This window comes from Arvicola amphibius, chromosome 15 (assembly GCF_903992535.2).
Source record: "Arvicola amphibius chromosome 15, mArvAmp1.2, whole genome shotgun sequence".
In the NCBI taxonomy this organism is placed as follows: Eukaryota; Metazoa; Chordata; class Mammalia; order Rodentia; family Cricetidae; genus Arvicola; species Arvicola amphibius.
This window is the reverse complement of record NC_052061.1, coordinates 24603267-24620865: the sequence shown is the minus strand read 5'-3', so window position 1 is coordinate 24620865 and position 17599 is coordinate 24603267. Positions and strand designations below refer to the sequence as shown.

Below are 17599 nucleotides of genomic sequence, written 5' to 3'. Positions count from 1 at the left end.
ATTCAGTTATTTTCATTATTAAATCTACTATACATTAAAGTTCTTATAGTTGAACAACCTTATCAAAGTGAAACATTGAAATCTCTTAAATATTACCATTCTTTGAGCAGTCATTCATGTATGTATAAACTACCTTTGATAGATTATCTGAACTAAACATAGACACTATTACTTAAATTGAGAAAGCTGTTTTGTCCTGATATTAGAATTGCCAAGCAAATTCTCATGAGGTATATATTATCTAAATTGATAGTCATAATTCTCTATCCATTGTAGCCTACACCAAGTTTTTCATGCCTAAATGCGTTATGCTGGTGTGCAAATTCAGTGTCTCCAAGGACCTCAAGGGACCAACAGAAAATTCAGATAAATGGTTGAAAGGTATACGAGAGTTATGATAGGTGCTAGTATGCAGATAAACATGGTGAACTATAAAATTCCTGGAGATAAATACCCTTTAACATGAAATTAGTGAGATAAATTAGGGCTAAAGCGAGGGAGTGATGAAGTTTTCAAAAATTCCAAGGAGAAAACATGTGCCAAATCATGAAGACAATGGCACAGGAAGATAATTGGATGATAGAAATGTGCCCCAATGCTTCTGATGCCATATTGTCTGTGTAGCCAAAGGGAAACAGAAATCCTTCACAAAAATCCGATATAGCACTGAAAGAAATAAACAAAAGCTTTTCATCTAGCAAGAACAAAAAGTGCTCAAAGTAAAATTGGAAAAAAGTGTAACAAGCAAAGCAAGTTTCTCTATCAGTGAGATAAGATCTTAATCCATATCCTCAAATTTACACTTTCTCAGATATCAACTGCACAATAAACATGACCTTTCAAAGAATCAACTTCTCTAAGGGTTTCCAAAATAATTCTGTGTAACTATACTTCAGCTTCATCATTAGAATGGAAGTAAATGGCTCATGCAGAGCCACTAATATGAGCCATTAGCCATATTGTGCCTTCAGGGGAATTATATGACCTTCTAAAACAATCCAAATATGTAAATGTTATAACACCCCACAGGTAAATGAAGACAAAACAATTGTTTAAGGCCATAAGGGCTACATTTGGGAGTCCAACTGTGTCTGTGTTCTGAACTGGTGAACTTAACCAAAAGCAGATAAAAGTATTTGAAAAACAATTGTAAGAAGATTATTTTTCTTATCCTTATTCTCTGATATAAGATATTATATATATATACCTAAATACTAACATTTTCATAATAATAATAGCATTGCAGTAAGTACTATTAAGCAGTCTAGAGATGCATTTCAGCATACAGAATGACGTTCACAGAAGTTGTCACCAATTTACTAGAAAATCCCAGGATAGTTCATCCTTAAAATACAGAACACCATTTGTAATGTCAGTTCCAGACATCCTCTGCTCTATTCAAGCACTATTACTTATTCTTTCCCTAGCCCAACCAATGATTGCCTGGCCCCCACAGTCTCTGAGAAGCACCCTTTCTCATTCAGTTATGAGGCTCAAACAGACCTAACTGCAACACTGACGAGCTTCTGACAGCGGGTCCAGACCGGTGTAAGAGGAACCCGAAAGCAAAGTCTCCCAAACACCCTTTGCCTTCTCAATCACGTTGCCTCTTCAATAGTCCATGTCCTGGTCACTGACAGTGGGCACCAGATCACCTAGCATTCTCGACTCTAATGAAGAGGAGAGGGTCCAAGGTGCCCTCCTCATTCAGAAAGCTTGGATGTTCGCCTTGCTAGTGCATGCAGAACCGCCAGCTGCGACAGTTCAGGACTGGCCCGTGCAGGCCCGAGGACGTGCATTCCAAGAGCAGCTCTCGAGCTTTGTTCGATTTCTGAGGCCAACTATCACTCGAGTTCTGAGCGCTTCGCCTACTGGACGTGTCCACATTTCTCGGGAAGGAGCGCCTCTCTCTGAGGCTATTGCTTTGCTGCTGCTTGCCGCAAGTCACCACTGGCAAGTACATTCGCTGCCCCTTGAGAGGGGTAATTTCTCTTTTTATTTTTCGACTACTTTATTGGCTAAATGTCCAAACCGGTGGAGAGAGGCCAGTGAGCCTCAGCTGGTCCATCACACTCTGACCAGAGACCACAGTTTTCCCAGACTCCCCGGCCTGGGTCCCCCTTCTGGGTCCCCCAATGGGAAGATGACATCCTATCCCAATGGGGGAAGTGCTTGCCTAATCCGCCTGGGACCCCCTTCAGTGTCCCTCAAGGGATTGATGACAGCACATGCCAATGGGAGACATACTTGACCAGCACCAAATTCTTGAGGGACTTTGCACCTCCGGGGTTCACAAATTTAGGTGCCAAAAGCCTTATGAGGACAAAACATTCAAAATCCCCAACACTGGTACTGCAGATAGACTGCAGAGTCTTAGAGCTATTATAAAGACTACATCCAGTAAGAAGACCCTAGACCCCTTAAAAGAGCTGAAAGAGATCAAGGAAGGACAAGTTCCACTTCCTCCAGAGGTTCCTGACTGCAGGAGTAACCCACTGAGCAGGGAACCCAGACCATCTGCCTTGCCTCCTGCCACTAGAAAAAGAGTGGCCTCAACTTCTGTGCACAGACCTTGGAAGGTGCAAAGAAGCCTGGATATGTCTACTGTGTTTAAAGAACCTATGGACTTCGATCACTGGAGCACCAGAGTATCTGCAACATCTCCAAGAACCTGTGCTGGAGATGCCAGTGAAAAGGTCAACGAGGATGACACAGTGCCTGGGCCGTCTTCTGCTAACTCTTTCATTGACCAACGTGGACTGGTAATTTCCCCACATTTTCAAGTGTCCCTGCAATCTTCCTCCCCTATTCAAGGAGGTCTGGGATCTTCCACTTCTTCCCAAGATGCTCAGGGACTATGTCGATCTACCCAAGAGGTTCTGGGAGAAACCCATTGTGATCAAGGGTCTATGGGACATTACATATCTTCCCAGGCATCCCAGAAACCTCCCCCTTGTGATGAAAGGAAAATCAAACATGTCTCCCTTTCCAGAAGGGGTTTCAGAAGTCCATCCTCTAGCCAAGGGGTCATCAATCATTCCAGTTCTCCACCAAAGAGTTTTAGACAAGCCCCTTCTGATCAAGGGGGCCTACATAAGGCCCCATTAGGCAAAGAGAGATCCAAATGTGTTTCTACAAAATGGGTGCTCAGTGATTTCTCATTTTCCCAAAATGGAATGTGTCCTACCCTCTCTCCCCAGGGGAGTTTAACACCTTTGACAGCTGCCAAAGATGGTTGGAGAGATATACCCTCTCATGAAGAGAGCCAAGGATATTTTCCATCTCCCCAGAATGACCCTAAACAATCCATAGCTGCTGAAGTGAGCTTGAGTCCTGCCTCCTCTGACCAAGGGAATTTTATAACTTCCCCATTAAAGCAAGAGGGTTTTAAATGTCCTCCACCAGAAAATGGGCTCAGGTCTTCCCTTACAGCACAGGGGGAACCAAGCCCTATGACTACTCCCCAATTGAGCCTCACACCACTCATGCCTACCCAAGCAGAAACAAAACTATCTACATCTACATCAGGGATTCAAGAACCTTTGCCATCTTCAGAAGGGGCCCTAGAGAGTTCCACATGTTTACAAGAGATGCTAGGAACTCCCAAGTCTACCCAAGGGACCTTTCTACCCTCTCAACATACACAAAGGTCTCTAGCACCTGCATCAACTTCCCTAGGGGTTCTGAGTCCTCCTGTATCTGTCAAGAGGACTCCAGAATTGTCTACATCTAGAGAAGAGGGTCAAAGACCTATTCTCTCTCACAAAGAGAAATTCAAACCTAATCCAAATATGAAAATGGACAGTGGATATTGCCACTGTAGCAAAAAGAGAAGGACAGATCCTCCTTCTGAGCAAGGTGGATTCCCAGTGTCCCTATCATACCAAGAGGGCTTTAAATATACCCGGCCAACCAAAAAGGCCCTTCTGATTCATCATCAGAAACAAAATAGCCAAAGATATGCCAAGAGAGCTCAAGTGAGCCATGCACGCTCCACAACTACCCAGGGTACTAAGACAATACAGCCTTCTCTTCTTCCCCAGGGGTCTCTAGGACTTTCCACATGTGTAGGAGAGGCTCTTGAAATTTCTACATATACACCAGGATTAACAGGTCATTTGCAACCTGCCCAACACTTTTTGGGTCCTACCATATGTGATAAAGGGACTGTGGGGCAGGATACATCTGCAGAAGAGGTTCCAGACTCATCCCAATCCTTAGAAATGGCTCTTGGATGTCACACATGTACACAAGAATTTGTAGCAAATTTCACATTGAGAGAAGGGGATTCCTTAGATTCTACCTGCCCACAAACACCCGTAGGACCTCTCCACTCTTTACAGGAAGCTGTGGAAATTTCTCCATCTCCTCAAGGGTATCAGCAATCTGTCACAACTACACAAAAGGCTATAGGCTATTCCCCATCTGCACAAAGGGATGTTAGTCTTTCTACATGCCCACAAGTGACTCAAGAACATCCAACAAATACCCCAAAGGTTCTGAATTCTACCTTATCTTCCCAAGGGCCCTTGGAATCTGTTTTGTCCATCCAATTGTCTCTAGAACCTAATGTCTCTATACAAAAGTCTTTGTCATCTTCTTTACCTGAAGAAAGTATTCCTGAAACTTGCACATTTACACAAGGAGCTCCAGTTACTTCCTTAACTGCCCATGAGGATTTTAGACCTACTACATATGCACAGGAAACTTTAGGAGATACCACACCTACACAGGTTCTAGAAACTTCCCCTCATTCTGAAGCTGTAGTAAAACAACACACATGTACACCTGACACAGTAGCACTTTCCCCTTCTGAGCAAGAGGCCCTAGGATCTACCATATCTGAAGAAGGTACTTTACCATCTTCTCCATCTACACAAGAGAGTTTCATGCATATCCCTTCTCAGGAGGGAATTATTAAACATCCTTCCTCTACCCAAGTATACCCTGGACATTCCATTTCTACCAAAAAGAGGTTGAGAGATGATCCTTCTGATGAAGGGGATTTCGGAACTTCCTCATCTGAAGAAGGCAGTTTCATATTTTTCCCTTCCTCAAAAAGGATATATGTATCTTTAACTGCTCTGAAAGAAACATTGATCACTACAAGTACTCCTCAGGTAAGCCCCATGCCTTCTATATCTGTCCAAAAGGCCCTGCAATGTTCCTCATCTGAACAAAAAACTGTGGAGCCTTGCCATTCTAACCAAGGGCCTCATGGACATTCCATATCTTCCCAAGAGGCTCAAGGCCCTTCTCTGTCTGTCCCAAAGGGTCTATGTTATTTACCATCTGTCCCAGGCCTTCAGGGACATTCTCCATCTCTGTCAAAGGCTCCAGAAAATTCTACCTATACCCAAGGGGATCTGTCAATTTCTAAATCTGAGTTGGGAGACTTGAAATCTTCCTTATCTGCCAAAGGGTCTAAGGGAAAGGCCAAATGTAAACAAAAACATCTTGAACCTTTGCCATTAGCACAAGAGGACCTGATACTTCCTACATCCTCCAAACCATCTAAAGATCCTCATTCTTCCTCCTGCCTTCTTGCTGCAGAACATTTTCCATCTCCCTCTGGGTCTCCAGTGCCATCAACATCTAAGCAGTGGTATCTAGGAACTTCACCATCTTGCCAAAGGTTTCTTGGACATTCATCATCTGCCCCAGGGGCCCTGTGTTGTTTCCAGGCTGCCCATGGAGCAAAAGAACTTTTGTCATCTGCCCAAGAGCCTCAGGAAAGTTTTCTACCTTCATTAAGTTATTCAGAACATTTGCCCAACCTCCCAGGAGATCAGGAAGATTCTTCACTAGAACAAGAGATTTTAGAAAATGTCTTTCCTGCTCAGGGCTCTCTGGAAACTTTATGCTCACCTGGGGTGTCTTTACAAAGGCCCTTGTTGTCCCTACAAAGGCCTTTGGAACTTTTCATACCTACTCAGGAGAGTGCTGGTACTTTGCCATCTACCCAAAAGGCTCTGGGATCTCTTTTATCTTTATCAGGCAAAGTAGGAACTTCCCAATCTGCACAAGGGTTGCAAAGATTTCTACTATCTACACATGAATATCTGGAAAATTCCTCTTCAGCCTTTGTGCCTCTTGAGCACTTACCAGTGGCTCCAAAGGCTCGGGGACTTTCAACTCTGTCTCAGGAAAATCCTTCCCCATCATTGCCTGTTCATGGAATTTTAGAATTACCTCAAAATGGCTCAGTGGCCCTACCATCAAAGCCATATATACAAGGGCTTCAGGGAAGTCTCTCATCCTCAGAAGGTAGTATAGCACCTGTGCTCTCAGTCCAGGGGTCTGTGGGACATTCCCTATCTGTGCAAGAACCTATAGAAATTTCCAAGTCCACAAAAGCAACTCCAGGGCATTCTCTGTTTGCTCTAGATGACATGTCACCTTTCATGTCTTTCCAGGGGACCCTAGGACAATTGTCCTCTGTGGAAGTGGATGTGGGGACATATTCACACAACACAGGATCTCCAGGACAATTGAAAAATATCCCAGAATATATGATAACTGATCAAGATTCTGTTGTAATTTTCTCACCGGCACAAGGAACTCTCAGACATTTGCCATTTGCTCAAGGGGATGTGGGACTTCCCCTGTTTGCCCAACAAGCTCCAGAACTGTCCACATGTGGAGCAGCAAAAGTGGCTCTGGTAAACCCATCATCTCCCAAAGGAGCTACTGCACATTTTCAGTGTGCCCAATATGCTTTAGAACATTTGCCACCTAGCAAAGGAGCTCTTGAATATTCTTCAACCCATCAGGGGACTCAAGGAAGTTTGAAATCTTCCCAAGAGGCTCTTGAAATTTTGTCATCTAACTCTGAACATGTCAAAAATTCTCTTTCTGTCACAGGTGGTCTGGAATCCTCTCCACCTGGTCCAAGGGTTCTTGAACATATGCTAGCTGACAAACAGCCTGAACAACTTTCTATATCTACACAGGGGTCTCTGGGTAATTCACTATCTACTCAAGAGGCTCAAGAACATTTTGCACCTTCAATGGGAAATTTGAAACCTTGCCAATACACCAAGGAGGAACTCAAAACTTTGATACCTTCACAAATTGTTCTGGAAAGTGTTCCAAGTATTTCAGAGGATCTAGGAGCTTTATCATCTGCTCTAGAGCATATGGGACTTTCCTCATTAGTAAATGAGTCACTAGAGAACTCCCAATCTGCTGAAAGTGTTGTGGAATCTTCTTCTGCCACAGGAGCTCTAAGAGCTACATTATTTGTCCAACAGTCTTTGGAAAATTCTTTACCTGGAAAAGGGATTAGGGAAACATTATCATCTTCCCAAGGTGCTTTGGAAATATTCTCACCTACAAAAGGGAGAGTTGAAAATGTATCATCTCCTGAAAGGTCAGTGAAACCTCCTATTTCTTTACAGGAGGCTTCAAGATCTTCTCCATTGATCCATGGCCCTCACCAAGGGCCTCTAGGACCTTCCCAAACTAACTCTGGAATTCAAGGACCTTTATCAACTCCAGAGGCTGGAGGAAATTTATCAAGGGAACTAGGTACTTGGAAATCTTGCCCATTGATCCCAGAAACTCTAGATCATTTGCAATCTACTGAAGGACCTGATGATCTGTCCATATCAGCACATGGAATGTTTGATCCTTTACCATCTACCCAAGGGACTCTGGGACTTTTGGTATATTCTCCAGGGCTTATGGAACTATCAGAATCAGAACATAAGAAACTTGAGCCTGTGTCATATGTGGGGAAAGATGGAGAAATTTCTCCATTTGAGAAACCAGCTAAATCAACTTCCCCTTTGGCTCCATATTTACCTTTTGTCACAGAGGTTTTGGAATCTTCCTCATGTGGTCTGGGATCTCTGGGGTCTTTTTTATCTTCCAGAGAAGATGCAAAAGGTACTCCCTCTGCACCACATGCACAGAAACCTTCTTCATCTACTTCACAGGCCCTAGAACATTCTGTAACTACCCAAGGGCCTCTGCAAATTAACACACCTGATGAACAGACTCTGTGCCCTTTGCCATCTACAGTAGATGATATAGAACACTCCATTTTTTCTAGAGGGTTTCCAAGAGGATCCCAAATTCTCCCAAATGTTCCTGACCATCTGTCCAGTATAGGAGAGTCTGAGGAATTTTCTCGCTCTGCTCCAGGAACTAAAGACATCCTCTTACTTGCTCCAGAGCCTTTAGAACATTCCTCCTTACAAAATGCAACTCAAGCCACTTCCCCTTGTCTTCAGGAGGTGGTTGGATCTTTGATATCTGAACAAGGGTCTTTAGGACGGTCTCCATCTGCTCATGGTTCTTTGGAACCATTGGCATCTACACTAGGAGCTGAGGGACCTTCCGTATCTGAAGCAGATACTATTCAGCTATCTGCATCTGCACCAGTGACCAAAGCACATTTGACATCTTCCCTTGGGCCTTCAGCATCTAAATATTATGACCAGATGGAGGTGCCATCTCGCCATGGAGATCTTGAAGCTTCTCAGTCTGATCAAAGGACTCTGGAAATGACCAAGTTTGCAGAAGGGGCTCTAGAAAATTTATCAGTTGCTCAAAGAACTACAAAACTTTCAACTCGTTCCCAGAAGGCTAATACATCTTCTCTGTCTGACCAAGGTCATCTATTACATTTGCCACATGTCAAAGAGGCTTTGATACCTGCTCTGTCTGATCAGGAAACTGAAGAATCATTGTTATCCCCCTCAGAAGATACACAACACCCACCATCTTCAGCTAGTGCTCAGATTCAGGAACCTTCTCTATCTACCCTAGGGCCTCAAGAGCCTCTGAAACTTTCCATATCTGTCTGTGACTCTCTGTGTCCTTTTCCATCTTCCCTAGAGTCTGAGACTGTAGAGCTTTCCACATCATCTCCTGAGTGTCTGGAACCATCACAATCTGCACAAGGGGAACCAGAATATTTTTCAACTGTAGGAAAGACTATAGAACATTCTTCAACAGCCTCACAAACTACAAGAAAATTGTCCTCACCCCAAGAGTGTGGAGGGCATTTATCATCTGCCCCAAGTGTTCAGGAACTTTTCCAATCTGGCCCAGTGAATCTAGCAACTTTCCTTTCTCCACAAGGGCCCCAGAAACCCTTTAAATTGACTCAAGGGTTGTTGCATCCTCCAGCATCTGCCCAAGAGTCTCAAGGACCTTCTGAATCTTCCCAAGATGTTGTGGGAACTCATGAATCCTCTCGGATTCATGAATATTTTTTACCTGAAGTAGAGTCTGTGGAAACTTTTACATCAGTTTCAGGGACTATAGTAACCTCACCATCTGCTCTACAAGCTCTGGAACTTTCTTCATTACAACATGTGACTTCAGCAATTTCTCTAACTGACCAAAGGGTAGTGGGACCTAGACCACCTTCACAAGGAGCTCTAGAAGTGTTGTCATTGGCAGAAGGGACCCTAGAAACTTTGGCATCTTCCCAAGGGGATGGAAGAAATTCTCAGTTAGAAAAAGATACTGTGGAGCAGTCTTTTCCAGTACAGGGCATTTTAAAATCATTGCCACGTACAACAGGAGTTCTACGATCTAATCTATATGCCCATAAAGTACCAGAAATATTGACATCTACCCAAAAGGACTACCTGTCTCCTAAATGCTCTTTGGTACTGCCCATATCTGCAAATAGGACTCTTGAGAATTTGCAATCTGATCATGAACTTACAAAACATTCCAATTCTTTTCAGGAAGCTTCTAGACACTCTCTGTTTGTCCAAGATCCTCTGCAAGATTCACCATCTGCTTCAGAGACTCTGAGACCATCTTCTAACCAAGGAATTAAAAAGTCTTTATTGTCTTCCCCAGGTGCAATGAAACCTTCATCATCTGCACCAGATGGTAATAAATCTCTCCAAACTACTCTAAGGAATCGACCAACTCGCCTATGTAATCAAGGACATTGGGAAAATTCTATGTCTCTCCAGGGTACACTGGGTTCTTTCTCATCCAGATCAGGGTCTGTAAAATGTTCAGCATCTTCCCCATTGATTCTGGGTTCACCAGCATCTTTCCAAAGTAAACCAGAACACTTGTTTTGCACAGATACATCACCATCTTTCCAAGGGCCTACAGAGCCTTTGTCATTTCCTTCTGGGACTACAGAACATTTACAACATGGCACAAGATCTCATGCATCTTCTTTATCAGCATGCAAAGATCTAGCACATTTTCTATCTGACCAACTTTACATATCTACTCAGGGAACTCTAGCTTCTTCACCATATAGCCCCAAATCACTACAACAGTCAGAATCTTCCCAAGAGATGTTGGGACCATCCAAGTTTGATGAGTGCACACATAGCCATATGTCTTCTGTACCAGATAATTTGGGAATGTCTCCATTTGTCCCAATGATTACAGACACATTGCCACAAACCACAATGACTCCAGGATTTTCCTCACTAACACAAACAAGTCCAGTTCCATCCCTATCTTTACAAAAAGATGATGAATGTTGCCTATCTTCACAAGTAACTCTAGAAGTGAACACATCAGGGCAGGACACTCTGAAACCTTCACCAACTACTCAAGTTCCTGAGAAAGCTTCCCTTTATAGAAAACCCACTTTGGTAAAGCCCACAGGGGCACAGAGTACTGAAGGACATCCAACTTCTAAGTCAGGGACTAATCAAAGTACCCAGAAGGAACTAGGTGTTTCTTCACCTGCTCAAAGGCAGCTGGTAATTTCTTTATCTACACAAGGAACTCTACAATCTTGTTCATCTGACCAAGGGCCTCTGGGGACTTCCCTATCTGTCCAAGGGTCTCTAAAACTATCTACATTAGCACAAGGAACTGTAGGAACTCTGGATCCTTCTAAAAGGGCTTTGAAACATCCAATTTCTTCCCAGGAGTCTCCAAAATTTTATTCATCTGCCCAAGATACTGTCCAAAGTTCAGCGTCTTCCCCTAGGACTACAGGATCTTTCCAATCTAGCCAGAAACCTCGAGGATCCTTTTCATCTTCACTAGCACACATAGAACATTCACCACCTGCTCCAGGTGCTCAGGAAAATCCTTTATCTAATCCAAGGACTCTAGATCCTTTGCTTTCTTCTAAAGTGCCTAAGGAACTCTCCACAGCTACAGAGGAAATGTTGCCTGTCCTAAGTTCTTTGTCATCTATCCAAAGGCCTTCAAAACATTCAGGGGTTTTGAGACAACACCAACATTCCCAGAATACCTTGCAGCATTTGTCATGTGTGAGAGAGGGTGTGGAAACTTCTCAGTCTGCTACAAGGACTATAGAAGTTTTGCCACCACCTCTAATGGCTAGAGGACATTTAACTTCTATCCAAGAATCTGCAGAATCTTTCCCTTCTGGCCAAGGGAATCTAGAACCTTTGAAACCTGCCCAAGGGCCTCTGAAACATGTTATGGCATCCCAGGAAATGCTGCATTCAGCACAATTTGCTGAAGGGACTTTACAAATTTCTGCACCTTTTCAAGCAGTTCCACAGCCATATACAAATTCCCTATCTACCCAAGTGACTAGGGGAGCATTCTCATCTGTATCAGGGCATCCGGGTCTCCTGTCATCAGCACAAGCAACTCCACTATCTTCTTGTTCTGATGAAAAGACTGTGGGAACTTGCCCATCATCACAAGGAACTCTGAAAATGTCCAAATCTGCACAAGGAACTCTAGAGTCTTCTTCTGATTCCCACGTCACTGGGGAGTTTCTCTTATCTGCCAAAGGCACAATGGGAAATTTGACATCTGTAAAACAGACTGTAGGACCTTTTACATCAATGACAGGACCTCTGCGGTCTATCCAAAATACCCAGGCACTATTAGGATCTTTGCAGTCTGGTCAGAGTTCTCTGCAAGTATCTCAGGCTGCAGAAGGGCCTGTGGATCCTTCTTTATTTTCCCAAGAGTCTCTGGACTTATCTGTGTCTGCACAAGGGACCCCAGTGACATTGCTGTGTAATCAAGGAACTACGAAGCACCCTGCTTCATCCCAAACCTCTCAGAAAACTTCTCAGTCTGTGAAAAATTCTCTACAGCATCCACCATCTGTCCCAGGATTTCTGAATCCGTCCCAATCTGAAAAGAGCAAACTAGGATCTTTGTCCTCTCCTCCAGGTGCTGGAATATCTGTCCCTGGTTCTCAGGAAATATTCCAACTTTCTGTGCATTCAGGATATTCTGAACCTTTGCTATATTTTGGATTGCCTCTGAAACTTTCTGTGTGTGCACAGGGAACTCTGTGTCCTTTTTCATCTCCTCAAGGAGAACTCAATACTTTACATTGTGTCTCTGGTAATCTAGCAACATCTCAATCTGACCAAGTGAATTTTAGCCATTTATCATCTGTCAGAGAGCCTGTGGGAAACTTGCCAACTTTCTCAGGTCCTAGAGAGCCTTCACCAATCAACGAAGTGCCTAGAAGACTTTCATCACATGTCCCAGGTGATCCAGCATCTCTAATCTCTGCTCATCTGCCTTTAGAACTTAAAGTATCTGCTCAGTGTTCACTGAGTCCATCAGCATCTTCAAAAGGAACTCTAGGGTCCTTGTTGTCTTCTGCAGACATCCAAGGAAAAGTCCAAAATACACATAATTATCATGGGCAATTGTCACATATAAGAGAAACATTGGAAACTTCTCCAACTCATAGAGGAATTTCAGTATACCAACCTCATCCTCAGGAGACTCTGGGACTTTACTCCTTAGGCCAGGGTAGTCAAGCAACTTCTCAATGTGCTCAAGAAACTGTGGGTTCCCACCCATCTACACAAGAGTCTATGGGACTGTCCACATCTGCACAAAGGAGTCTAGGACATCATCTACCTGCCCAAGGGCTCTCGGGCTTTTCCTCACATACACAATGTACATGCTCACAGTCCACTTCTACACAGACCACAGTAGCATATTCATCATCTACCCCAGTGTCTCAAGGATATAGCCAGCATGCCAAAAAGATAGTAGAAACTTTGAATTCTGCCCCAGGGTCTCCAAGAATTTCTGTCACAGCACAGGGGTCTGTAGAACCCTTGCTATCTCCCCAGAAGTCCCCAGGATATTCATTATCTATACCAAGTACATGCAAAACTTCTACAGGTACCAGAGGACATGTGGTATCTGATTATGGGCCTCTGGAACTTTCCATATCTGCCCAGGCAAACTTGAGTCCTTTCCATTCTTCCCAATGCCTTTTGGAACCTTCTCTGTCTGTAGAAGGGAATTTTGGTCTCTCTACACCTATGCAAGCCAATCTAGAGCCCACTGTTTCATCCCAGGGACCTCTTGGATCTTGGCAGTCTTCCCAAAGGGTTCAGCAAACAGATACATCTGCTTCAGACTCTTTAGGATCTATGTCTTCAAAAGGGCAAATGGTCATTTCTTTATCTGGGCAAGGGACTCTAGGGCCTACATCAGTGTCCCTAGAGCCATTGGAAATTTCCTTATCTGTTCAAGTGAGTTCCAGACCTTTATTATCTTTACAAGTAGCTGGGGGAACTTGCCTTTCTTCACAGGGAAGAAAGACTCAGGAAGTTTCTACCTGTGCACATGGAAATCTAGTGTTATCCAATTCCTCAAGAGGGGATTTGGGATCTTCATCATCTACTCCAGTGACTCTAGGATCTTCTCCACCTGCCAAAGTAGATTTAGGAATGTCTCCATCTGTTTCATGGACTCTGAGACCTCCTGTGTCTTCCCAAGGTGTTCTAGGAACATCTACATCTGCCCAAGAGGTTTCATCAGCTAGTCAGGGGAAAACAGAACCTATGCCATATGCCCAAGATGATATGGGACTCGGGTCTCTTTCCCTGGGAACTGAAGGAAATTCCCAATTTTCAAAGGGGGAATTAAAAGTATTGTCATCTGCACAAGGGTGTTTTAAACCTGCTCTGTCTACCCCAGGGCCTGTAGAAAAATTGCCATATGCTTCAAGGACACCACAGCTTTTCAGTTCTGTACTCCAAGATGCTGGGAGCTTTCCTTTATCCTCCCAAAATAACTTAAAACTGTCCAGATCTTCACAGAAGCATCTAGAATCTTCACCAACTCCCCAAATGTCTCTGAAACATTCTCCATCTTCCCAAAAGTCTCTGATACCTACCCCATCTGAACCAGGTACTCTGGAACATTCCCTACGATACCAAGGGTGGCAGAAAGTATCTGCACCTGCAAAAGTGACTCCAGGACAGACACCATATCAGAAGGTGTATGAAGGAAATTCATTATCTGCTCAAGGAACTGTGAGATTGCCTATATCAGGGCAAGAGTCTCTAGGACATTGCTCATTTGACCAAGGGTCTCCAGAATCATTCACATCTTCCAACAAAGTGCAAGACCCTTCGTATAATCAAGGATCTGTAGCAAAGTTCCCATCTGTCCCAGGAGGTACACATTCTCTCTCTGCCCAGAGAATACTGCAAAATTTGTCATCTTCCCAAGTTACTCTAGAAACATCATCTTCTCTCCAGAAAGATATAGAAGGTTCATTAGATGTGCATGGTGCTCAACAACTTCAACCTCATTCCCCAGGGTATCTGGGACATTCCCAATGTACTCCAAAGTTATCAGAAACTTTGTCATCTCCCCAAATGGTTCTTAAATTTTCAGAATCTTCATCTATGACTCTAGAAACTTTGCTGCCCTTACCAGGAACTCTGGGACATTCGACATCTGCCCAAAGTACTCTGTTCCCTTCTGATTCTGACCAACAGATTCTGGAATCATCATCATCTGTCCAAAAACCTGTTCAATTTTCTCCATCTTCTAAAGGTTCACTGAGACATACTCCATCTGTACTAGAGGCACCCCAATCTTTATTATCAGCCCCATTGTGCCCAAAATTGTCTTTATCTGACCAAGAGTTTCTAGGATCTTCACCACCTCAAAAAGGGTGTTCAGGAGATTCATTATCTGTGCAAAGGACTCATGGAACTTCCATATCAGCACAAGAGTTTGTAGGATATTCAAAATCTGTTCAAGAGTCTCCAGAAATTTTCACATCTTCCCAAGAGGATCTAGGCCCTTCTTTAGCCCAAGAGGCTTTAGTACATTCACCATCTATTCTACAAGACTGTGGACTTTTTAAATCTTCAAAAGATACTCTAGGAACTTCAATATCTACACAAGGTGCTAGGAAAACACCATCATCAGTCCAAAAATCTATAGTAACTGTACCATCAGCTCAAAATGTTGTAGGAATTCAGAGGCCTCTAGGTACTTCCCAGTTTGCTTCAGAGACATCAGAACCATCTTCTGAAGAGATTTATAGTACTTTGAAATCTATCAGAAGTTCTATAAAAACTTTGGCATCTCTTTTAGAGATACTGAGATTTTTAACATCTGCCAAAGGTGCAGCAGGCCCTTCTATAACTGACCAAGTGATACTGAGAACACCAACAGTTTCCCACAAAGCTCTGGAATTTTCTCCATCTGACCAACAGTCTGTGAAATCTGCCTCATTGCAAATAGGGCTTGATAGAACTTCACTGACAGACAAAGGTTTACAGGAAATGTCTTCGGGTGAAAAAGTGACTTTACAAGATTCACCACTACAGCAAACCTGTTCAGGAAATGCATTGTCTACACAAGGGGCTCTAGGACTGTCCATATCAGCACAAGAATATCTTGGACATTCACCATCTGTTCATGGGTCTCCTGATACTTCCTTGTCATCTGAAGAGGCTTCAGGCACTCGTGTGGACCAAGGGCCTTTAGGACCGTCATTATCATTATCATTATCTGATCTAGGAGATCTTGGATTATCTGAATATTCACAGGGGCCACTAGAAACATCACCATCTACCCATAGCACTCTAGAAATACCATCTTCTACCCATGGGATTATAGAAACTTCACCACCTGCCCAAGATTCTCTAGGACATCTGCCTCATTCAGTGCAGATTCTCCAACAGGCTCCCCTTATGCCAGAAACATTAGAACCTTTGTCATCTACTGAAGAGGGTTGTAATATATCAGACTCTTTCCCAGGAACTTCAGAAACTTTTCCATCTACCCCAGGATCTCTGGAAATTTCACTCTCTGCCCAAAGTACTATGGGACCATCTGTATCTGAAAAAGAAATTTTAGGACCATCAGTAGTATCTCTGGAGGAATTTCTGGGACCTTCTCCTCCTGACCAAGGGTTTCTGAGACCTACTCCATCTACATCTGGGACTGTGTCACTCTCCCCCTCAGAACAATGTTGTCAGGAAATATCTTCAGGTGTACAAGGAGATTCATCATCTCAGCAAGGCTATGTAGGAAATTCATTGCATTCACAAGAGACTCTGGGACTGTCCACATCAGCACAGGAATCATTTGGACATTCACCATCTGCTCAAGGATCTTTAGATACTTCTTTTTCATCCCAAGAGAGTCTAGGCCCTTCTTTGAACCATGGGCCTTTAGGACATTCATCATCTTATCCAGGAAATCTTGGTCTTTCTGATTCTGATCAGGGGACACTAGAAATTCCACCATTTACCCTAAGTATTTTAGAAATATCATCTTCTAACAATGGGCTTACAGAAACTTCAACAACCTCCCAAGATTCTTTAGTACATCTGCCTCCTTCAGTGCAGACTCTGCAACCATCTCTTACACCAGAGACCTCAGAACTTTTGCCAACAGCCAAAGAGGTTTGTAAGACTTCAGAATCTGTGTCAGGTACTCAAGAATCTTTTCCATCTTTGTTAGAGGCTCTAAGACATTTGAATTCTGGCCAATGTACTCTGGGTCCTTCAGTATGTGACCAAGGGACTCTGGAGCCATCAACACCTCTCTGTGATACTCTTGAAAGCTCCAAACCATCCCAAGGGGTTCTAGAACCTATACCATCTACCCAAGAAGGTGTAAGACCTTTCTTTTCAATGGAGTTTTTGGGACTGTCCATTTGTGAACATGATGACTTTATTCCTATTCCTTCTCATGATGACTGCCTGAGATATTCCTCTTATCCCAATAAAAGTCATAGACTTTCCAATCCTACCAAAAATATAGCGAGACATGCTCCATTTCCTGAAGGAAACATCAGATACTCACTTTCAGATCTTGATGCCTTAAGATCATTGACTTCTGCCAAAAGTAGGTTCACATCTTCTATATATGTCAGAAAGGACTCAAGTTCTACCTCTCCTCCTCTTCAGAGGGTCCCACCCCCAGCATCATCAGAATTGAACTTCAGATCTAGGTTCCCTAACAAAGAAGATCTCAGATGTTCTTCCTCTCCACGAGGTGACTCCAGACATTCAAAATCAAAGAAAACAAAATCAAGACATGCTTCTAAAGAATCACACCTCAAATCTGTCCCATCAGAAGACAAAGGCTTGAAATTTCACCATTCTTCCAAAAAGGGAGGCAGAGCTTCTGTTTCTAACAAAGTTGGTGCAAGACTTAAAACTGAGCCTGAAGAGAGCCTCACTACTACTTCTGCCAAGGGAGGTTGTAGATCCTCACGATCTCATGAGGAGTGCCTCAGATATTCTTCATCTTCCCAAGGCATCCCTAGACGATCCAGATCTACCAAAACCAAATTGGAAGAGGCCTCCTCTAACAAAGCAGATGTTCATGCTTCCCATACAGAACATGAGGGCTGTAAGCACCTCTCTTTGTC

General features: G+C 43.4%; 1 protein-coding gene across 1 annotated transcript in view; it reads left to right on the top strand.

Moving 5' to 3' along the window:
* Positions 1-1621: 1621 nt before the first annotated feature.
* The window catches only part of LOC119801710 (mucin-17-like), a 30577-nt gene continuing 14599 nt past the window's right edge, over positions 1622-17599 (top strand). The window contains exons 1-2 of the mRNA XM_038312329.2: positions 1622-1953; positions 2303-17580. Coding sequence (XP_038168257.2) covers positions 1622-1953; positions 2303-17580 — 15610 coding nt within the window. The remainder of the gene's footprint in view (positions 1954-2302; positions 17581-17599) is intronic.